This window comes from Manis pentadactyla, chromosome 8, assembly GCF_030020395.1.
Source record: "Manis pentadactyla isolate mManPen7 chromosome 8, mManPen7.hap1, whole genome shotgun sequence".
Classification (NCBI taxonomy): domain Eukaryota; kingdom Metazoa; phylum Chordata; class Mammalia; order Pholidota; family Manidae; genus Manis; species Manis pentadactyla.
Window position 1 is genome coordinate 91,977,640 of NC_080026.1, and position 23,321 is coordinate 92,000,960.

Below are 23,321 nucleotides of genomic sequence, written 5' to 3' on the forward strand. Positions count from 1 at the left end.
AAAGGAAGCTCTCCCTCCTAGGTGTTCCCTGTGCCTTTGACTGTTGCCTTGATGCTAGCATTTCTTACATAGGAGTGATTGTGTCTCTCTTTCTGCTATACTCTATGCTCCTTGAGGCAGGACTTGTGTTCCCCACTTGCCCCAGTACAGTGTTCTGTCAGGGGAGATACTTAAAAAGTGTGTTCATTGTTCACCATGTAAGAACTTGTTCGTTATGCTTCAGAAGATTGGAGACTGTTTAGAATTAGGTTTGGGGTTGATTAATGATTGTGCATTGAATCCCCTATACAGAATTTTATTGTTGTTAACAACCATTTGATCAATAAATATGAGAGATGCCCTCTCAAAAAAAAAAAAAGTGTTTTCAGTAGATGGGATGAAACAGGGTCGAAGATTAGGGCTTGGCACCTGCTAAGTACTAAGTGCTGGGTACAGACTGAAGGTTACAGTTCCGGTCCTCGGGGCCACAGGGGCCATAGTCTCACGGAGGGCCTCAGCTTCACCCTGGCAGCTCCAGCTCTGTGCCTAAGGGCTGTTGGTTCGTGTCGGGGGGATCCCAGCCAAGAGGACCCAATGGTGCAGAGTCACAGAGGCAAGACCCGGCCTGTGGTACTGGAAGGGCCTCAGGTGTCTCTGTGAGTCATAGGTGGGGGTGTGGCCAGGGAGGAGGCCCAGTTGGTGACATCCTATCGCAGGGGCCTTGGGCCAGGTTTGAGGCATGGGATGAGCAGCACTAGGGAGCAAGGAAGGGCCGCCTGCCTGTGCAGCCACTCAGCCCAGTCACTGTGCTGGCCTGGGGCTTTGCGCCTCTTCGGCCCCTTTAGATCTCAGCAGGGAGGTCATATAAACTTGCTTTTTGCAGTGTTTGAAGACCTGGTGATTTTTTAAAGCAGTTCACTTATACCATCACCTGGTGCTCATGGTGGTGCGCGTATCCCCAGCCAGTGCAGAACTTCAGTCCAGTCAGACCTAGAATATGCTTTAGGTAGTAAGAGTGCTGCTAAAAGTTTGCATTTCTCCAACAACTTATGTTGTTGGCAAGCTATTCTTTAGGGGAACTGGTTGGTTGTACCAGGGGTAGCACCATTAACCTTCTGTGCCTTACTTTCTCCATCTGTGAAATGGAGATTATAAGCTAGGCTGCAGTGGGCACAGTGAGGAGGGGTGGGTTCTTAGGAAGGACTATTCATGTCTTATCAGATTGGGCCTCAGATGTTCCAGTGCCATCTCACTATAAATTCTCAGCAGATGTTTAGTTGGAGGGGAGGGAGGGAAATTTTGTATTCTGCCCAGAAGTTTAGTAAAACAGGACTCTCCTGGTGCCGTTCCTGTTTCAGGGCATCTTGATCACCTGGACGAAGGGTTTTAAGGCAACCGACTGTGTGGGCCATGATGTAGTGACCTTACTAAGGGATGCTGTAAAAAGAAGAGAGGTAACTATTAAAAGGATGTTTTAAAAAAATCCTTACTGTTTTTTTGGGTTATAAAAATTGTACTTGCTTGTCATAAAAAATTCAAATAATAAACGTGTGACCTGGATAAAAGAAGTTTCCCCAACTATCAGCCATAAAACAGATGAAGGAGGGTTTAAGAAAGGTAAAATCATGACTGTCCTACAGATTGCAGAAGAGAAAAACACGTCCCCACCATGGGCACAGCCTGGCAGTATCAGTCAGAGTTCCCAGTTGCACACACACAGTGTTGCAGAGCACAGACATCACAGTCCCTCTGAGTATAATGGAATTAGATGAGAATAAGGGGACTCCATAATCCCATCGGAGCTCCGCACACACTCCGAGAATTGCCCTGCTTCATGACAGCATCCAGTCCAGAGCAAAGCCCTGTTTCTTTGATCCCTCCAAAGCCACCAACACAGGTTCAAAACCTACAAGTGTTTCTAACACTTTCTGGGATTGCCTGTGTTGGAACCAGTCAGTAAGCCCAGCTTTGTTTGACTATAGGTGTGTTTCTGCTGGTGTTTGGCTGGAGGACATTGATAAAATTTAAAATGAAAAATTCCAAAGAATTTATATAACTCATTTAATGAGATAATCAGTAAGAGGGGGAAAAAAGATCAGTTCAGGTGTCTCCATTCAAAAGATCAGAGAAATACAAAAGCAATCTGGAAGGCTGAAAGGAATGGGTTTGAAAGAGGGAGGAATTGCACCCAGAAGAGTACGCTAGACAGCAGCTAATGTTTCATTGCAAAGAGGCCTGGTGATCTGTTTACCCATTTCACAACTCTTAATGCTCATGTTCTTCCAGCTTACTTTCCATGCATATAACATATACACACATATGCACATTTATTTTTACATGGTAAGCTACATATACTGTATTACAACTTCCTTTTTCCATTTACTATGAAAGTCACCTTTCGTGCCACTGCATATAGACCAACCTCACTGTTTTTCGCGTCTGTACAGGATTCCAGTGTTTGCCTGAGTCATGGTCTACATAGCCCCTTTTGATCTATATTTGGGTTATTTCTCTCTCTGGCTCATGCAAGTCATGCAGTAAATATCCTTGTATGTACCTTGGGGTACCTGCATGGCTGTTTCTACAGGACAGGTTCTGAGAAATGGATTTCATATTTCCATTTTGCTCTGTGAAATGCTATAACATTTGAAACTCCCAAGACAAGAGCTATTTGGCCATTGCCCCATGTCTTTTCTCCATTCAGCAGTTCCCTCTGCATTGCCTCACTAACTACGCAGGACCATCTGTGAAATGGGAAGAATACTTCCTTTCTTTAGAGCTCAGATTTCAGGTACATCATTAATAGTAGGTGTGTAGTCAGTGAAGGGGCATTAAATTACCTTTTATAGAGGCTGGTAAGAAAGCTGTTTGAGGTGGTGTGTTAGTGCTTCTCTGAGTGTGTGCCGCAGAGTGAACTGGCTGACTCCAAGCCAGGAAGCACTGTCCCTCCCCTAAAGCTGTGTCCTCTCTTCCCGAAGGAATTCGACCTGGATGTGGTGGCTGTGGTCAACGACACGGTGGGCACCATGATGACCTGTGCTTATGAGGAGCCCACCTGTGAGGTTGGCCTCATCGTAGGTGGGTGTCCTGGAGGTCTCTCTCCTTGGGGTGGGAGGGCTGGGTTTCCCTGCTCTGTGGGGCCTTGAGCCAGTCTCTGGAGGGCAGGATATCTCTCAGTTCCATCCCCTTACTGCCTCCTGAGTTTCATCCTGGACGATGGCTGCAGGGCTCGCCAGGGGCCTTCCTCCTCCCAAACACCCAACCTGACGCCTGTGACCTGACCGTCAAGACCAGGCTCTGCAGTAATGAGCCCAAATGGCTCACATGGCTTGGAGCCACGGTGGGAATAGCTGGGGCTGGCCTGGCTAGCAGGGCAACTGTTAGGCTTGTGCAGAGGGGCTCCGGGCAGGCATTAGGGTCCTGCAACTGGGAAAGAAGCAGAGTCCTCCCTCCTCTCCTGACCATGGGAAAAGTCCAGAGAGTAGTCTGGGCACCATTTTGCCCTTATTAGCCACTGTTTGTGAGTGGCCCCGGCTACTGAAGTAGATTACAAGGAGGTCGCTCTGTAGATTGTTTCCTTATAGTGCAAACACGGTAGGGATCTGTAATTCCTGAAGCATACTGACCTCGGCTGTGGGACAACCATTGGTCCACTTGAACCTGCTCCTAGTGTCGGGAGGCCAGGAAAAGGCCCATTTGTTAGTCAACATCCGCATATGTAGGAGCAGTGGCACTGCTGCTGTGCGGGGTATTTGCTAAGTACCTGGGAGTTTGGTATAAGGCCCCAGCAGGCTCCCTCCTGGCGCCAGGAAGGCCTTTTCATATGCTGTCATATACTTTTGGCTCCTGTGGTCATTCAAAAACTGGGGAGTAGCTTCCAGTAGAAAGGTTGTCTGGGGCCTGGTTCTGGGGCTTTTGTTTCTTACTGTCTTTTCCAAAGCTTGCTTTCTTCACCCAGCCCCACCTTGCCTTCTGTGTATGAATGGACATAGGTAAGAACTGTACAGCTGGAGGGACACAGCGCATTCTCCACTTCGGGCCAGGCCCAGCCTGGGAGGGAGGTTAGGGCCGCCCAGTTCAGGGCCGCCCCTTAGCTGTGCTTGGCCCCGGGCACAGAGCTGGGACAGGTTCTCCATGGCTCCAGCTGCATTCAGAGTCACATTTTCCTTTCCTCATCAATTGATCTCTTTGCTCAAAACACCCAAGGGCAAGAAGTAGGGCTTACAAGTTTTAGCTTTCTTTGTATCCCTTCCTATTTCTGGGGCTTCTCTTCTCAGTTTTACACTTTGGCTGAAAGGAGCTAAGAAAACAAAACAAAACAAACAAAAAATCAACCGAGTTACACAGTTAGAAGCCTCTGCAAATTCTGTGTAAGTTTCTTTAGAGAGGATGGAAAGACCAAAGCCCTTTGCTCTGGTCAGTGCGAATGGCCTTGTACTTGCTGGTGGTGGTGGAAGCCTGTCTCCATCTCTGTCCACTCTGGAAGGTCCTGGCCATTCAAAGTGAGGACCTCAGGCCAGCAGCATTGGTATCACCTGGGAGCAGAGTCCCCGGCCCCACACCGCAGCCCTCCTGAATCAGAACCTGCATCTCGCAGGGCCCCCCAAGTGATATTGGCATTGATTAAAATATTTGTTTAAGTAGCCCCGTGCTGGGGAGTTGAGGGGTGAAAATCAGGCTTTTGAGCCCCTGGGAACCCTCAGATTGGGTGGGTACACTCAGGGAAATGTTCCTTTTCTCAGGAGAATCATGATATTTTCAGAGGTCTGTGATACCACAACAGTGAGAAACCATTGCTTTAGAAAGGCACTCTTGAAATGCTCAGGACACTGGCCTTCCTGTGGGCTTCATTCTGGGACACAGAGTAAAGTTTTTTGAGTAGACATAGTCCATGACCATCTTTGATAAAATAAATGGACATCCATGGTATAATAGTAGACAACTCCTCAGTATAATATGTGTGTGTGTGTGTACAGCTATGTATATATGTGTCTGCATGTATGTATATATAGAGAGAATGCCTTCCATTCATACACGGAAGGCAAGGTGGGGCTGGGGGAAGAAAGCAAGCTTTGGAAAAGACAGTAAGAAACAAAAGCCCCAGAACCAGAAATTATTCAGAAATTTCCAGTCTGAATATTGCCTAAACTAATGTCATTGAGGATACATCCATTCATTGTAAGAGTGTCTCCTATTAAAGTAAGTAGAGCCCTGCCTGGACAGGTAAACACATAGGCTCTCCATATTGATGTCTTCATATGAAGCAAGTTAATTAAGTGCAATCTGGTGGTTTAATAATCTGACTTTCCTTTTATATTTATAGACTTTCCTGGAAAATGTTAGGAAAGCAAAGCTATTATTTTCTTCATCTCAAAAATATACCCCATGTCTGGAATCTCAGGCCCTCGGCCTGGTTCCAGGATCCCCCCGCCCCCAGCACGACAGCACGGCCACTCAGTCCTCCCCCTGTGTGTTTCAGGGACCGGCAGCAATGCCTGCTACATGGAAGAGATGAGGAACGTCGAGATGGTGGAGGGAAATGAGGGACGAATGTGCATCAACATGGAATGGGGGGCCTTCGGGGACAATGGGTGCCTAGACGATATCAGAACAAACTATGACAGACTGGTGGATGAGTATTCACTGAACCCTGGGAAACAAAGGTAATTCTTGTGGAGGAGACACGTAAGGAGTCAGGATGGGCAGGGTGTGTGCCTGCATCCTGCCTGTTACAGTGGAAGAAGTTTCTAGCAGGGATGGGGTTTGGACAGAGGCTTGGGAGACTGGTCCCTCAGGTTCTCTCCTGACCTGGGGTTTGGGCCCAAGGAGAGCAGAATAAGGGGAGGAGTGGGGGATGGGCATCCTACGTGCTACAGGGGGGCCCGAGTCCATCAACCCATCCAGGTGCTCTCTCTGCATAGAGGACAGAGTGGAGTGGCCACACCACTTCCCTCAGGGACCATGTTCATCTTGGAACAGTCTCACCTCCCCCATGCTCTCTTCTCCATCATACTAATAGAAGCCCCTTGGTCAGCAGGTTTTTGTATTTAGTGGAAATACAACACACTTGACCTGCAATTGTCAAAGGACAAGGGAAATTAGGACATGGCCAGTGTAGGTGGGAATAGGGGTGGGGTGGGGGTCTGGGCAGGGGTGAGGTGAGGCCCAGGTCCACTCATGCTTCCCACAGCTGGCCTCTGGAACCACCCAGTGGCTGGTTGGAGCTTTGCAGCTCGGGTCTCAGGGACTCTGCCTGACATGGGTCAGGCCATCCGCTGCCATAGCCAGTGTGGGTTGGTCCCAGCTTTTCCCCAGGAGCAGAGAGAAGGGCTGGGGTAGAACAGAGCTGTTCTCCAGCCACCCTCAAGACTTTTGCCTTTTCCATATACCGTCTATGCTTACTTAATGGTTTTAAATCAGCTTATATTCCTTACTTAAATTTAATGAGGGAGAAAAAAAGGGAAAACCAGTATTAGCATAAATAACTGGTAACCATAAAATGAATATGGCAGAGAGCAGCATTCAATTCTAGCTACTGTTGCCTACCAAGGTTGTAGAGCAAAACCCCCAGTGATGATAAGGGAAGGGTTAAAGCCATATTAGCACCAAACTGAGATGGTCTCCTTGATGGAATAAAGACTGGGTAGGAATTGGCAATAATAGCGCTATTCCGTGTTTTTACTGAGGACCACCTGAAATCTGGAGTCTCCAAATTCCAGTGGGCACTCCCCAGCTTGAGGACACTGGGATTGGATGTGTGCTGTGGAAGCGCTGATGTCGTTCATCATTTCATGAGGCCCTTGAGCATGCACAGGGCAGGAGTTAGAAGCCCCAAGAACAGGTTGCCCTCAGGAGTACAGATGCCGCCTGAATCCTGCAGTCTGTGTGGCTTTCTCACTCTTCTGGGTGCTTGACCAGTACTCCGGGCTTCTGCAAAACCTTCCAAAAACCTCATAGGAACTTTCTTCTTGTTTCTTCTTATCCTTTGAAGACTCAGCTCAATCAGTTGCTTATTCTGCAAATACTCACTGAGCAATGACTGTGAGCCAGGCAGTGTGTGGTCTCAAGGCTTTTGCTGCAGGGATGACGAGAGGCAGTGGACCCAGGTGCAGGAGAGGGGAGGGTGTGTGAGAGCCTGAGATGGGCAGAAATAGCCTGGTCTGGGGGAGGAGGACAGGCCTCTCGGAGAAGAAATGTTTGAGCTGAGACGTAGTGTGGGATTTCACCAGACAATGGAGGAAGGCGGTGAGGAGGGAGACGGTGTAGCACTTAGACGTTAGTGCTGCTGGTTTTGTTTCTCGTCCAAGGGAGGGTTGAGAATCCTCCAGTCCTTCCTGGTTTACTTTCTGCCTCTGCTGGGAGCACAGGACTGGGCATGTAGATTGGGGATGGCTTCAGGGTAAGAAGCCCAGGGTTACTGGGAGCCTGAAGGTGTCAGTTAGATGCTCTAGCCTGTTCCTCCTGTTTTAGGTTTGAGAAGATGATCAGTGGTATGTACCTGGGTGAAATTGTCCGCAACATATTGATCGACTTCACCAAAAAGGGATTCCTCTTCCGCGGGCAGATCTCTGAGACACTGAAGACTCGGGGCATCTTTCAGACCAAGTATCTCTCTCAGATCGAGAGGTGAGCGGGGAGGGGTTTGTTGGAGGTGGACCTGGAGTAGTAGGCCCTGAGCAGTTGAATAGTGAAGTTACATAATTTTGTTATAAGTCATTTTCTTTTTACTCATCCTTTATGTTGGGGCATTATATTGATTTGCTTGAAATTATGTGTGTAAGTAGGAGAAAAGGTGCATTAGGACATTTGTATTGAAGGGGCACTGAGTCCATTGGAGCCAAGAACCACTGGCCTTGCCCACCCTCATTTCATCTGAGAGGCAGCCTGCGATTGTGTAGCTCGGTCACCCCGTGTGTGTGCCTCACAGCAGAGTGCTTCTGTCTTCCTCCTGTTTCTCTCATGTGGAGTGAACACTGTGTCTGCCTTGGCCTTTTCCATGGTGAGCTGTGAGAGAGGGTAGAACATGCTCTGTAAAAGCAAGAGCAGTTGTGCAAAAGCCACCTTATTTTTAGAATGGTCATAATAGCAAAGGTAACAGCGGCTCTGCTGGCGCCTGCTCACTGCTCTCCCCCATGCCTGATTCTGTGACCTGCACGGGAAACTCACTGCCCACCAGAACCGAAGCAGTGGAGTAGATGGCATCCAGAAGGCCCCTAAACGGTGGCTCTGGAAGACCTGAGCACATCAATGGTAGCATTTCACAGCCACGGGGGAGAGGGGCGCTGTCTGCAAATGGTGCTGGGTGCTCACTAGTGACTAGGAAACAAGTTCCAGTCTTCTTTCTTATTCTAAATTCGTCCAAGAGCTAAATGGGGGGGAAAAAAGGAGCCATAAAACAATGAGAAGAAAGTATCAGTGAATATTTTTCATAACATTTTTGATTGTGGTAAAATACATGTAACATTTACCATTGCAGCCATTTTGAAGCATATAGTTCAGTGACATTAAATTCTTTCACATCGTTATACAGTCATCGCCATCATCTATCTCCAAAATTTCTTCATCTTCCTAAACTGAAACACCGTATTAGTTAAACACCAATGCCCCATTTGTCCCTCCCCGAGCCCCAGCAACTACCTGCCTACTTTCTGTCCCTATGAATGTGACTACTCTAGGTACCTCATGTAAGCGGAATCATACAGTATTTGTCCTTTCCGTCTCTGGCTTATTTCACTTAGCATAATGTCTTCAAGGCTCATCCATGTTGTAGCACATGTCAGAATTTCGTTTAAAGACAGAATAATATTCTGTAGTATGTATGTGCACATTTAGTTCATCTATTCATCTGTCCATGGCCACTCAGGTTGCCTCGACCTTTTGGCTATTGTGAATAATGCTGCTGTGAACATGGGTATACAAACACACAGTCAAGTCCCTGCTTTCGATTCTTTTGGGTATATATCCAGAAGTGGAATTACTAGATCATACCATGATTTTATTTTTAATTTTTTAAGAAACTACCATACCATTTTCTGCAGTGGCTGCACCACTTTGCATTCCCACCAACAGTATACATGACGGTCCAACTTGTCCACATCTTCACCAACACTTATTATTTTCTCTATTTTTAATAGAGCCATCCTGATGCGTGTGACTTGGTAGGAAAGGTCTTTTTAAGCATAATTGTGAAGAAAGAAATCATAAAGAAAAAATTGCCAAACTTAGCTATACATAGCTTCTGTAAGTTAAAAAAAAAATCAGTCATCAAACCTAAAAAGTGAGAATCAAAGTAAGGAAAACATTTGCATTGTATATGACAGGATGCACCCTTGCACAGTGCGTGAGAGCACTGGCAGGTCTGGTATTGAGACCTGCTCGGTCCCACTGGCTGTGTGCTTTGAGTTTGAATTCAGTCTCCCAGCCAGTTTCCTCATCTTTAAAAGGGCGTGATCCTGCATATATCCATTGGTTGTTAGGAGGAGGAAATGAGGTCATGTATGTAAAGCACCTATCCCATACTAAGTCCTCAAAAAAGTGTTCTTATCACTGTCATTATCATCATCAGTCATTGTCATCTCTTTCAGTTTAGCAAGAACAGCCAAATATCCCAGGAGAACAAAAGTCTTGACATAATAGTAGTTCATATGGTCAATAAACAAATGAAAAAACAAAGGTCGTCTCAGGAATAGAGAAGATTGCAGATTAAACCACAGTGTGACACCATTCTTACCAAAGTGTCAAAGGTTTTGAAGAGACCCTTTCCACTGGGTATAAGTATGGGCAAACTCAGCTGGGGAGACAGTGACTTGACATAACTTCTGAAAGGCACTTGGAAATATGTATCAGAAGCCCTTTGATCCAGACATGTGTCCTAAGGGAAAAATCATTTGCACACAAAGCTTTCTGAATAGGAAACTTCACCAGAATGTTACTTCATAATAGCAGGAAATTACAAACAAATTTCTCTAAACTGGCTAAATAAACTACGATGTGTCCCCAGAATGAATACTATGGCAGCCTTTTCCAATCCTCATCTCAGATAAGAATGTGGGAAATTGCTCAGATGTATGAAACAGGGAAAAAGCAAGAAAGAAAACCACCTAAGAAGGATGAGCCCATTTGGCACATCAAAATTACAAAGATTTTCTTTGGTGATGTTTAAGAAAAGAAATGGGAAAGAAATATATAAATATATTAATAGCATTTTCCCTGGTGTTGGGATTGTGGATACTTTTAATTTTCCAATTTTCATTTTTCTGAATTTGGCAAGTTTTCAACAATTTAACATGTAATACTTTTTAAAAAGATACAAATAAATGTTATTTTGAAGGGAAAACCCCCCACAACCCAGGTAAGTACAGTGATTTGGGGCCCATCCTGCGGGGTCAGCTTCCAGGCTGTTCTCATGGATCCCACCTCATCCAGCTTCTTGGTTTTCGTCTGCCACAGTGACCGATTAGCGCTGCTCCAGGTCCGGGCCATCCTCCAGCAGCTGGGCCTGAACAGCACCTGTGACGACAGTATCCTTGTCAAGATGGTGTGCGGGGTGGTGTCCAGGAGGGCGGCACAGATGTGTGGCGCCGGTGTGGCTGCTGTGGTGGATAAGATCCGCGAGAACAGGGGGCTGGACCATCTCAGCGTGACTGTGGGGGTGGATGGAACACTCTACAAGCTACATCCGCAGTGAGTGGGGCTTCCGGTGGGTGGGCAGAGCTTCCTGGGCTGCTGAGTTCCCTTGATGGTTATGGGACATGATCGTGGGAAATTCTGCACTGGGACACAGCCTCCCAAAGGCTGTGCGGTCAGAGAGTGGGGCTTGTCTGCGACTGGGTAATGAGCTGCTGTCAAGTTTAACTGGGGTCCTTGGGGAGGTAGAGAAGTGGCTTCACTTGACCAGCTCCCACATCCTTTAACTAGTGACATGGCATGACCCACCCTGCCCCTCCTGGGTCCCTCTTAGGTCAGGCAGAGTCCAGGTGGGGAGCAGAAAGGGAGGTGAGGGTGGGCCTGGGTTTACCCACCAGCCTGGTTAGCTGCAGGCTGGCAGGAGGCCGCTTTTGGTAAGTGGGAGACGGAGTGAAGGACTTGGGGAGGAGGGCCCATTGATTTTTCACTTGCTAAATCAGTTTTTAAGAGGCTTGGAAAGGAGAAGATTTGACCCTGGGCTTTGTAGCAGGGAAGGGGTGGGGAGCGGCGTCCTTTCGGTCAAGTGTCTGGCACCCATTCCGGAGAAGGATATATGGCTGCATGTGCTCGTTGACCCAGTGCTTATCCCAAAGTGTAGCTCTGAGGAATAGAGTGACCATATTATTTACTGTCTGAACTGGTGTACTTTAGCCAGAGGAGAGAGTGCTACTAATAATTACCCTGGGTCATCCCACTTAAACCTAGTCATAACGTCACCCTACTTCAAAGCAGCCTTGCCCAACTCAGTGTAGGCATTCCCTGCTTTGGGCATGGCCACGACTTGGGATAGAGCCCTCTTCCTCGCTCCTCATCCACCTCTGTCTCTGGACCTTAGTAGCTATCCTCTACCTGAGGCAGCACACAGTCGTGGTTTAGACCTGGGCTTTGAAGCCATACACATACATGCTTAGATTTAATCCTGGCACCATCGTTCAGAAGCTGTGCTTCACTGCTTGCTTCATCTCTGCAAGTCTCACCTTCCTCGGGATAACAGCCACTGGCAGGCCTGGAAATGTAATGAATTGAGGGCCCCAAGTAGGTGTTCCTTAGAGGCGGTCAGTATTCCCTCAGCCTGGCCCTGTCTTATTTTCAGCACAAAATGCAAGAACCTAGAGTGACCTCATTTAGAGATTATCCTTCATGGGAAGGGGTGGGGCTGGGGGAATCCTGCTTTGAGAATGGGTGTGTCTGAGTGTGCTCTTCATGCTCCGGCCCTTATAAGCTGCACAGAGCAGCTTGTTTGGGGATTCTCAGTTGTGCCTCTTTGCTGACAACCTGCTTATGAATCTGATTGGCTGTGAGTCCACTTTCCTCCCAGCCGTTCTCAGTGAGTTGCTGCTGCTTCTGAGCAGCACCCCTGTCCTGTTTGCCCTCCTTCCTGATGAGGTCCAGCGTCTCGTCTCATCTTCCGCTACTTACCTGTCCCCGTTTTCTGTCTCTTTCAGCTTCTCCAGAATCATGTGCCAAACTGTGAAGGAACTGTCCCCAAAGTGTAAAGTGTCCTTCCTCCTGTCGGAAGATGGCAGTGGCAAGGGGGCTGCCCTCATCACGGCGGTGGGTGTGCGGCTCCGAGAAGAACCGAGCAGCTAAGAGTCCTGGACCCCAGCCTGCTGCCCTTCCAGAACTTCTCTCTTCAAGTGGCACTCCTGTTCTCCCCAGCGCGTTGTGCTGGGAGACGCCGGAGCCAGAGCCCCTCACTGCTGCGGGGGGGGAAACAAGCCACCTAATGGCACATAGCATAGGGTACAAAATAGAGTGTGTGCTGTTGATAATATCTCTCACCTCCGGATCGCCCTCATCCGCCCTGCCTCTCTGCATGATTTAATTTCAGCCTGGTTGTACATTCCCCATGTGTGAAGTTTAGTGGTGTTCATTTCTAATTTATGCATTTGTCCAGCAGTTATTTATTGGCCCGAGATGAAAAGTCATACCATCTGAAGGCCTTAGAGGCCTCTGCAGCCCGTCCTTGGGGACATCCTCCGTGTGAAATGTATTATCACCAGCAGACACTGCCAGGGCTCCTCCCGGGGGCGCGGTAGCTGCTTCCCCATCCCAGCACCCACTGCTCTCTGGCGGCCCGAGGATCCAGCGGGATATGTCAGTGCCACTGAATTGTGCATCTGTGGAACTGAACATAGCTGCACTGTAACAGTCTTGCATCCTGTCTGTCCTGGGGTGAGGGTGGGGAAAGGGTGGGCAGTCCTGCGGGTAAGTGTCTTGTCTCTGGGTAAAAGGAACCCACCAACAAACTGCCCTCACTGCAATGTCCCATCGCTTTTGTGAGCCATGTTGTACGACCTAGTAAACTTTGTACCAGTTCAAAGACCTGAGTGATGCTTTCAATGGCTGGGGAGCGGGGAGAACATCTGGGGGGTCCATAACAGCCAGACCCTGGAGGTTTTGTGGCCGTCCAGATTGAAGGAGCTTGAAATGAAGGCTGTGTTCTTCAGCCCCCTGCCTGTTTTAGGCATGAGGCCGTCTCTGCTCTCTCTGCAAAGTGTCACAGAGGTAGCCTCTCCCCTTGTCTCCCAGAACCTGCCCTGCTGGCTCCCTGCCCTTAATGCTGGGTCCTACCCTGGTCACAGGCTCCTGTAGCCTCCACCCCTCACCTTTAAGAAGGTATAGGGATGGAACGCTTCTCTCTACCCATAGCCTGGCCTCCGCACTGTAGCTGTAACAGAGAAAAAGTCGTCTTGGCTTTCAGGGGCTGTCTGGGTGTAACGAGAAGACAGTGCACCATTGGCCCTCTGCTTGCCATCCCCAAGCAGATGCTGCCCTTCACCATGCTCTCTGCTATCTCCAAGGCAACAGGTGGACTAGACTCCCAGCCCTGATACAGACGAAGCCTTGTGGCAGCTCCGGTAGCAGGACTGGTGCCCCCAAATCCCACCTTAAATTAACCCCTTGTGTAGAAATTGGCCCTTATCTGACCCTTTCATCCTACGGTACATCTGCCTCGTGCTCAGCTACACCATGACTGCCATGTTGGATTGCCCCCTGCAGCCCACTGATGGATCCCACATCAGTCCACGTGGTGGTACCCTGTGGCTGAGGTGCCACATGCGTCTCCACCCCATGACTACGGCTCCCCTTGGGGCTGACTGCATGCTCACTTGGTTTGGTGAGACCAGAGGCCCTTAAGTTGGCATTGCCAGTGCCTATGGCACAGTGATCTTTGTGAAGAACACAGATAACATTAAATAAACTCTTCTGGATGTGCATTTCTAGTGTTATGTGGTTTTTCTGGAGCACTGGGGTGTGGGGTGTGAGTCAGCAAGCAGGGAGAGGCTGAGATGAACTGGGCCAGGCCTGGAGCTTTCTTGGAGTTGGTGTCCTCTGCCTGCCTCCACCTCGCTGTAGAACTGAGGTTGAGAGCTGTGTGCCGACTTGCAGAAGGCATTCACGTAAAGTGGCTGCCATGGTAGTAATAAAGATCATGGCTGCTATTTATTAAGCACTTAATCTCTTTTATTGGCCTGCTAGTTTATAGGCATTATTCCATCATACAGCATTCCTCTGAGGTACTTTGGCCTTTGGGAGAGGAAGAGGCTGAGGGTCTGAGTGACGTGTATGAGGCAACACAGCTGAGGCTACTTTTGAGTCAACCGCCATCTACACTGAACCAGATCTGAGTTCCTAGATGCTGAGGCATAAAAGCCATGGATTGACTTACAGGTGATGGGCTTTGCAAAGTGAGACCGTCCTGTGTCTTCAGCCAGCTAGTGAATCAGTGTCTTGGTTTGGTGTTGCCCACAGGTGTTTGTGTTTACCCAATATTTATAAAAATGTGAGCCAAATTAAACAAGTCTGTAAATCTCACAAATTTGGATTCCCAGCTTCTCTTGAAAGATTTAGAAGATCTGGCAGCAATGGGCTCCCATTACTATGTGGCAACATTTGCCCAGAGCTCATCAGCTGTTGTCCCCTTTGGATGCCTATGCCCTCCAGTTTGCCACAGTCCCTACTATTCCCTATTACCCCAACAGTGGAAATCAGTTGCCTTATATCATCACGTTTGCAGTTTTTCTCTTGCACTGGATCCAATTTACTCATTTTGTACACTCCAGGAAGGAATTTGAGCTTGCAATTCTTGGATTACGTAAGTGTTGGCTCGCACTGTCTTCTCTGACTCTTCTTGGACCCCCTGAAGCATTGTCTGAGAGGGGTGCCTGGGTCATTTAGAGTCCGCTTCCACTGTAGAGTTCCTGGCTCATCTTGTTTCCCATTGATGTACTGAAGGGTGAGGTGTGGGCCAAACTTTCAGATCTGGTCTCAGCTGGCTACTTCTCGAAGGGAGCTATGTCTTGCTCTGCAGCCAAGCACAAGGATTCAGGGTTCAGTGGGCACCTCAGCTTGGGGAGCCCCAGCCTGCCCACCAGCAGCACCGCATCCCCAGCCATGAACAAAGTCTTTAGTGCAACAGCTGTTGACCTTCATGGGGAGGTTGGATTGTGCGTTAGCTCAGTGTCACCCTCCTCAGTTGGTGTGATGCATGGGCAACAATGGAAAGCCAGAATCCAGAGTGAAACCTCCGGGACGGAGGGTCACCTTGAGCCAGCAGGAGAGGGGGACAGTTACAGGAACTGCTGTCTGGCTGTCCTAACCTTCAGGAGCCAATCTCCCCTTCAGAGGAAAGTCACTGCCTCACCCCTAAGAGTCTACCATTGCTCAGGATCTCTGAAGAGACACATTCTTCAGTGGATTCATTTTTTTGGAAACAGCCAGAAATAATCGAGCTAAATCTAGTGATTGAAGCGGGTGATTAAATTGAATTAGACCACTTGTTACAACAAATAAAAAGAAACCAAGTACAGTTTTAAGACAACAGATTTTCCTGTTTTACTTGTTAGTTGGCTTCTAAAGAAGTATTCAAAGAGGAATAAAAAAATGTTGGCTTTGGTAATGTTAGGCAGAATGAGGATGCTCTCCCAACGGGACTGCTCTGAAAGAATACACACATGGAACTACTATGTTTTGGTGGCACATTTGCTTAAAAAATAAACAGCTCTCCCCATGGTAGCACCAAGGGTCCACTTGTAAACTAGAGATAAGAAAAAACAGACAATGAGTGGAGGAAAGGGGCTGGCAGAAAGAATGCTGGCCTATCAGAGAGGAGCAGAAAAGAATGGGACCCTGGGTGACAGCAGAGAGGGAGAAAGAACACTTGGTGAACATTTCCTGAATGAAGACTCCTGCTGGCATCACCGGCCCTGTGTTTCAGCTGGTGTCATCAAATACTGAATGATTCAGAAGTCATTTCAGGAGCTTAAAGAGCTCTGGGGTGTTGTTCAGAGCCCTAGGGGCTGTGTTGTTGCATAGCAGGAGAGTGACCAATGCCCAGACACGGAGGGCTGGGGGCCCCTCCCCGCGGTGACAGTCCCTGTCTCCAAGTTCTCAAGCAGCATACAGGAGAAATGTGTGGGGGTAAGATTATGGGCCTTGGAGATGATACCTGGCTCCATTACTTGCTGTACGAATTTAGGAGAGTCTCCCAAGACTGTTTCCTCATCTGTAAAATGGAGATAACACCTTCCTGTATTATCTACTTGCCTCTGAGGAGACAATGGAGGGTTCTAGCACCCATTAAAAAAAAAAAAAAGAACCCCAAACAAACTCAGTTCTCTCAGCTCCTTCTGGCCTGCCCCAGGTGGGTGGGATGTCTGAGCAATGAAGACCCTAATGGTGTTAGAAGTGTCCTGGACATGTGGGCAGGGCGGTGATAAAAGGCTTGAACAAAGAGGCCCAGATTAAGGCCAGCCTTAACTATGTCACTGCCTTGTTGAGGCCAGGAATCAACTTCCACCTCTCACCTGCTCTTACCTGCTGTACCTTCAGGGTTTCCTGAGGCTCAACAGCCTGCTCTGTCAGCAGGACTCCTGGATACTGGGGTTCCTGCCTGGCTCACCACCTCCCACCCCTCCAAGTGCCCCAGAGCAAAGGCCAGCTCCACACTGGGGCTCTACTTCCACAGGAGTAAAAGGGCTTCAAGACCCAGACCGTGTCTGTGGGAAGAGTGAGATCTTGGCCCCTTCCCTGCTGGCCTCTCAGCCAAGGTCACTTCCCAGCTGCCCAGAAAGTCCCTCAAGGTCAGGAAATGCAGGGAGTTCTTCACAAGGGAGCAGCCTGCCCCCCCTCCTGTCTTGGCTCCAGGCCTCCAGTTGAGTGCTTTGTACTGCTGGGGTCTCAGCTGTTCACCCCACCCAAGAAAAATCCTTTGTTCTTCCTGGTTGTAGGAAGCTCTAAAAAAATGTCAGGACAGAGTCAGTCCCTCCCTCCTTTACCGGGCTTCTTTCTTCCTCTCTCTCTCTCTCTCTCTCTCTCTGCTGTCCTGCCTCTCTCTGTCTCTCAGTTGAAACACCTCACCTAAAATGACACCTAGCTCCTATGACTTTCTATATCCTTTCTATCCCTTATTTTTCTTCATTGCCCTTACTGAAAACTATCTGATGTATATATTTATTAACTGTTTATCTTCCATATTCCTCACTAGAATGTAACTGCATGAGAGCAGTGATGTTGTCTGTTGTTTACTTTTATAACCCCAATAACTAGGGAACATGATATGAGGTTAATAAATATTTGTGAATGAAATAAATGGATGAATTTAAAGTCTTTCATGTTAGGTATTTTATAGCTCTTACTTATTGGAGCCATACCTCTGAAATACCAAGAAATGATGCCAAACTTAAATGGTCAGTGATAAAATACTGGGACAAATCCATTTATATTTACACCGAAAGGACAGTATATATTTAATGGAGGTTGGCTGATAGGGGAGGGCACAGTTGGGCATATTCGTGGCATTGTTCCAGGTGGGCTCCTCTGTGGGAAAGTGTTCTGGAAATGAGGCCAGAAGTACCTCATTCTTTGCCCACTAACTGAATGTTCTCAAGGGGAAGGTAATGCTGGCTGAATTCTATTTTAATCTATCAGGAAACTATCTCTGGCTACAAAGAACAGAGGTTCTAGCTAGGATTAACCCCTAACTTGTATATACTCTAGCAAGAGACTATCTGTTGCAAAGGCACTATGGCATAGTGAGCAGGAATGGATGGGAAACGGAGGGTCTGCACGAACCTGAGAATCCAGCCTCACAACCCACTTATTCCTAGTGGTGGTCATTCACTTTATATTTCTGGGCTACCAGTCTTCCTTTGGAAAATGGCCAGTTGAAGGTCTACTCATAGGGATGCTGTAAGGGTTAAATCTCTTGTGTAAGGGTGGTATGATTACTAAAAATTGTACCAATGATAATGTATACGTAGCCATTTGGAAGGAAAGAATAGTAAGTCAGCTGATTTAATTTATAAAATTAAGGGAATTTCATTCAAAAGGGAGAAGAAAAATAATTTGGAAGACTTCGGATCACAAAAACAAAACCATTTTGGAAACTTGCCATCTTTGCTTTGCGTTAAAAAGAGCCAAATACCTGCACATTGTCATCAAAACAGAATCGCTTTCATGCAGGCTCAAAGCCTCTCTTTCCTGATGTCTGAGTTCATCTGTGTCCTCCCGAGCCCTTAGAAAAACAGGATTTTCCTCCTTGCAAGCGTGTTTTAGAACAACCCAGAAAGCGTCTGTTCCTGGGTTTCAAAAACTCTCTATTTTGAGGAAGTTTCTTTGAAATACATCAAGGCAGACATTAATGTGAATGAAAAGGGGAGTTAGGAGCATAGTTATCTACAAAGTTACAGCTCTTTTTACATGTTGAGAGTCCCTCCCTTGCAGGTCCCACATACAATACCAATCGGTGCCCCCTAAAGCTTAAGAAAGTAGGAGAGTCGAAGCTAAACGCACACCGGATCAAGTCTGCGGGGAAAGAGGGTGCCCAGAGGCAGGGCTGGCGTCACGGGCTTTGTAGGCGCATCCTGAGCAGTCACACAGGGCTCTGCACTTGGAAGGATCAGCCCGATTTAGTGCTTTGCTATCACAATCTTGAAATTCTTATATTTTTACACAAGGGGCTCAGATTTAATTTTTCTCTGGGTCCCGCCAATCCTGCAGCCCGCACTACCCAGAGGAAATGCTAGGAGCCGCAAGAAACAAGGGCTGAAGAGCCCCAGCTGGCGGCTGTGGTGACTATCTCCACCCAGATTTCCAGGAAACGACCAACAGCTCTGGGGTCCGCCGCCCTAAACGTGCCAAAGCCACCGCGACCCCACCTGAAGGTCCGCGGGAGGCTGGACCAGGCACGTGTGCCATGTGCGACCCGGGGGTCTTCGCGGGCCTGCGCGGCGAGGGTCGCGGGGCGGGACACGCTTTCCGGGCCGACCCGCCGGGTCCCCTCGGGGCGAGGCGTCAGCAGCCGCAGGGCGCGCCGCACCCGGCCTGGCTGGGCCCCGGGACCCCGGGGTGGCCGGCTCCTCCCAGCTGGGCGTCCGCCCCAGGAGCGTCCCGGCCCCACCCTGTAGCCCGTGGCCCCAGGGCCTGAGTGGACCCGCCCGCCACCCCTCCTGCGCGCAGGCTCAGTCTCCCCTCAGCCCAGGGTCAGAGAGCAGGCTCCCTAACGCCGTCAAGGTCACCGCCACTCCTCACCTCGCCTCCGACCACCTTTGGACAGCCTGCTAATTTCTTCATTTGCAAAAGTTGGGCCTCGGAAGAAAGAAGGCATTTTCCAGAAGTGACGAATTTGGATGAAACTTTTGGACGGCGCTCAGATGGCAACGCCTCTAGTTAGGCAACCCCTGGGGGCGCTCACCAGCGCTGGAGGGAGCCCGGGCCCCTGGGAGCGAGGGCTTCCCGCTCCCCGACCCCAGCCTCCTGCGCCGGGGTCCTCGTTACTCTTACCTTCTCAAACAGACATTTCAAACTGTTTCCTCCGACAGAATCCTGCACCTTCAAAATCATTCCATTTTTTTTCTTTTAAACTATAATTTGTTGCTTTAAAAAATAGAACAAGAGGAGAGGAAAAGCAGGAAATTCTATCCATTTTCGCCCAGCCTGACGAAGGAAGGGGCTCAGCGTGAAACCGCGCTGTGTGCGCGGCGAGGAAAGCACAACCGCGGTGGAAATTTGCGCGGTGTCGTAGTGCCACCTAGGGGTTACGTCCCGAAACAAGAGCGGCCGAATCCCTTTCTGCGGACACATTTATCTGCAAAAATAGTCACAGGACGCGTTTGTACACTTTCTTCTCCAATCAGCTGGTCTCAGCATCCATGACTAGGAGCGATGGGAAATCTTCGGGAGTTTAAGAGAATGAAATGATACCATTTGGCATGTTAAAGGATCCCTCTGGGTATTATGTGGAAAGTATCCTTAGGAGTGGAGGGTGTAAGCAGCTGAGAGAACATAACTAGTTCAACAGTTCAAACAGAAGATGGTCGTGAAGCGGCCTAGGGTGGAGTTAGCGGGAAATAGCCACAGGTGGGGGCATTTTAAAGGACTTGCTGAATAATTGGCGGTAGGGCATAGAAGCCAGGTGTCAAGGATGAAGTCTTCTACCTCAACAACTGAATCAACTGAATTGCCCCTTATTAAGTTATGTAAGACCAGAGGAAACTCAGTCCAAGGGCATGTGGTTCCACACAAAGAAAACCACAAGTAGGTAAAATCCCACGTGTGTTAAAAGAATCTGCCCCCCCCCCCCACCTCCTGACTGTGTTCCCCTTTTTGTTAGACCTGAGCTTGGGAGTCTAAGTCTCAATGCTAAAACAAGTTCAAAGTTTACACTCTAAGGTATGTATATAAAGTTTATACTCTATGGAAATGGAGGTGTTGATTATAACTCAGGACTTTTTCTTATCAGATCATAGCCAGGAAAGACATGGATAGGTGAAGAAATCCCAACAGAGAGGATTTTAAAAGAGAAAGTGGGACACAGTAAAGTTATTTGATATTTATCTCCTATGAGTCAGGATTTTTCAAGGTTAATTATGTAAGAACTCAAGGACTGTTAGCTATTTTTTTATCATCTATGTATTCCCCACTGTGTTTATATCTTGGACATTGAGAGTCTCCATGTATTTATTTGCTCGTCTAAGTATTTAATAAACAACTGTTATGAGCCTGTTGATGTACCCAGAATTTTCAGGGACAGAGATGAGTAAGACATGGCCCTGTTTCCAGGGGCACACAAACCTAATTGATAGTGTGTCCAATAGCTAGGGGAACTACAGTATACTCTGTGTAGCACCAAAACTCAGGAAAGATTGTCTGAGGAAGCTGAGAAGGGGCCTAGTAAAAGGTATCTGAGCTGCTCAAGGAATATGTGTTATTCTTTAATGTGTTTCTTTTGTTACTTAATGAAAATATTTAAATTTAAAAGGGCAGTAATGTCAGACTTGCATGTCAGAGAAATTCCTAGGAATGGCTCTTTAACTGTTTGTAAAGTGTGATGCTATCTTCCTTAATTACATTAGAAAGTAATGGTTCTCACGTCTTTGAGAAAGACAGGCCTTGCAAGAGGCTTATTTAGCTTTTAAAAATATTTACATATATTTCAAAGAGATGGAGAATTAATTTACAAAATTACAAGGTTTCTAATATAAATATCCTAGGAAAAGGGAAGTGAGGTGTCTTTCCTTATTTTCAACAGGGAGAATTAAGCCTCTTATTTATAATTTGTATTTGCCCTTATGACTGCTAGTCAACTACACTTAAGCATAAGGGAAATTTTATAGGTAGCTGTCTGAGAGCAAGTTCTCATAAGGGAAGGGGCTGTGTGAGTAGGAAAGGGCTTCTCTGAGTACAAAAGGGCTTTGCTGAAGCTCGATAGTAATCAGAGAGAAGAGGCCGAGAGCTGAGCACAACTTCTCCTGTTCCATCATTTTAATCTGTAATTTGTTTCTGAAACTTATTTAAACTCCTTCCAAGTTGAGCCATCTATCCTTCCTCCCATGCTTCCTCCTCAAAATACCCAAGCTTCCTCCTGAAAAACAATTAAGAAATTATGCTAAAAGACCTAAGAAGCTGCTCTCAGTTTGCCCAGTGAGATCATTCTTTAAGTGGTGATAGACAAAATGACTCTGAGCCCCTGCAAACCAACTCAGCATGACAGTTTTTAGTCCCTTCTGTTCAGAAGCACACTTCTGAGGACCGTTCCATGACATATTAGGAGACATTTTTTGGCCCAAAGATGATGCTCTCAATATGTATAGGCATTACGTTACCAGTACACCTTGAAAGTAATTACTTCCGTTAGGCAGGAAAATAGATATGAGCAGGTGGAAAAAGAGTAAGGTCAGTAAAGCGCACTAGAAAGGACTCAGTTAACCAGTTAAAGCTAGAAAGCCAAAAAAAGACTCAAGAGTTAATCAGTTAATCAGTTAAACCTCAAAAGGTCAGTAGGAACTTGGCTTTGAATGTTTGAATATTCCCCGGACATACACTGAAGAGATGAGCCTCCAAAACACTTAACTTTGAAAATCCAAGTGGATCCCATCCCAAGACCCAAAAGACTGTAATAATCTGAGAAGCAGCTTTTAAAGGGCAAATGTGCTTGGACTCCCCACCCTAGGGCCCAGCTCAGAGGCAGCCAGTCATGCCCAGACTTTAAGTGAAGGAAGCTTGCCTGCTTATACTAAAACAGTGGCCTCAGGAGCAGACATGAAATTTAACATACACATCTAGGATCCTGCTGAGCACTCTCTGAAGACAAAGACTGGCAGGCACCATCTTACAGTCTCCCTTTGCCATGCTCCGGAACATGCTCTCTCAGAAGGGGGCTTTTGCATATGCCCTGTGCCCTAATTTTTGTAGCTGCTGCCTAAGAGGATGCCACTTGATCACCTGGCTTTTGAGGGCTGGGGAACTTGTGTTCCTGGTCTTCTGGGACTGAAATAATCAGCACCACCCACAAAGGAGCTCATACTCCTGTCTGATACCCCAGTTTTTACAACTGCTGCCTGAGGCCACCTCTACATTGCCTTGTTCTGATGACCAGTGGGGCTTAGACTCACGGGTTCCAGAGAAAGAGCTCTTAAATGACTTGACTCCTAGAGCACAGCTAGACTCAACAAACCCAGGAGCTCAGTCTTTCTGCAAACACACATCTTGAACTGACTAATCCTTTCCAGCGACATCGGAGGGTGGGTGCTCTCTCTGTATTCCCCTTCTGTCACATTCACTCTCTGCCACATTACAGAAAGTCAGTGTCTGGTGACCTGGTTTTTATGTTCAATTTAGCACCTCAGTTTTTGCAGCTGCCACCGAGGGGATGCCCCTTGATCATCTGGCCCAGGTGTCAGCGGGGCTTGCATTTCTTGCTCACATGAGACTGTTGCAATCAGTGAGATCATTTTTGGCAAGCTACCATGCCCAGGGCACTGAATAGGTAACAAACTGAGGTACAATCCCTAGTTTTCTGTGAAGAAGGGCCCTTGCTTGGCCTGGAACTTTAGTATGAGGGACGGGCATTAGGTTGGTGCACATTTAGTGGTAAAGGGAATTGCTCTCAAGAAATGTAGGCTGTGGATGCCATCTTGGCATTCACTTCTGCCTTGCTTCAACTTGCCAATATCACACTGAAAAGAGTTTATACACTCATCTGGAGCCCCAATTTCTGCAACTGCCACCTAGGGGAAACCTCCAGATAAACTGGCTCTGGTGGCCAACAGGGCTTATGCACATGGTCCCATAGGATGGTATATGTTTACATATTTTCAAAAACTGATCCTGAAGGTCTGGCTTCTACATAGCCTGAATCTAGGTGCTGAGAT

The 23,321-nt window shown here is 47.7% G+C and overlaps 1 protein-coding gene and 1 long non-coding RNA gene across 3 annotated transcripts in view; one reads left to right on the top strand and one right to left on the bottom strand.

Annotated features, from left to right (window-relative positions):
- LOC130684477 (hexokinase-1-like) overlaps nt 1-13,886 on the top strand; it is a 50,987-nt gene extending 37,101 nt beyond the window's left edge. Inside the window, exons 12-17 of the mRNA XM_057505376.1 lie at nt 1,338-1,433; nt 2,958-3,057; nt 5,459-5,642; nt 7,450-7,605; nt 10,429-10,662; nt 12,111-13,886. Of these exons, the coding sequence (XP_057361359.1) occupies nt 1,338-1,433; nt 2,958-3,057; nt 5,459-5,642; nt 7,450-7,605; nt 10,429-10,662; nt 12,111-12,255 (915 nt within the window). The 3' untranslated portion in view covers nt 12,256-13,886. The remainder of the gene's footprint in view (nt 1-1,337; nt 1,434-2,957; nt 3,058-5,458; nt 5,643-7,449; nt 7,606-10,428; nt 10,663-12,110) is intronic.
- Nucleotides 13,887-14,115: 229 nt separating this feature from the next.
- On the bottom strand, nt 14,116-19,533 carry LOC130684599 (uncharacterized). 2 transcript variants are annotated; one of them, XR_008998933.1, is made up of 2 exons: nt 19,453-19,533; nt 14,116-14,974 (listed from the first exon to the last, which is right to left on the bottom strand). It is a non-coding gene; the product is annotated as an uncharacterized LOC130684599 (long non-coding RNA). The 2 variants fall into 2 exon arrangements; XR_008998932.1 differs by lacking the exon at nt 19,453-19,533 and adding an exon at nt 19,201-19,409.
- Nucleotides 19,534-23,321: the final 3,788 nt, after the last annotated feature.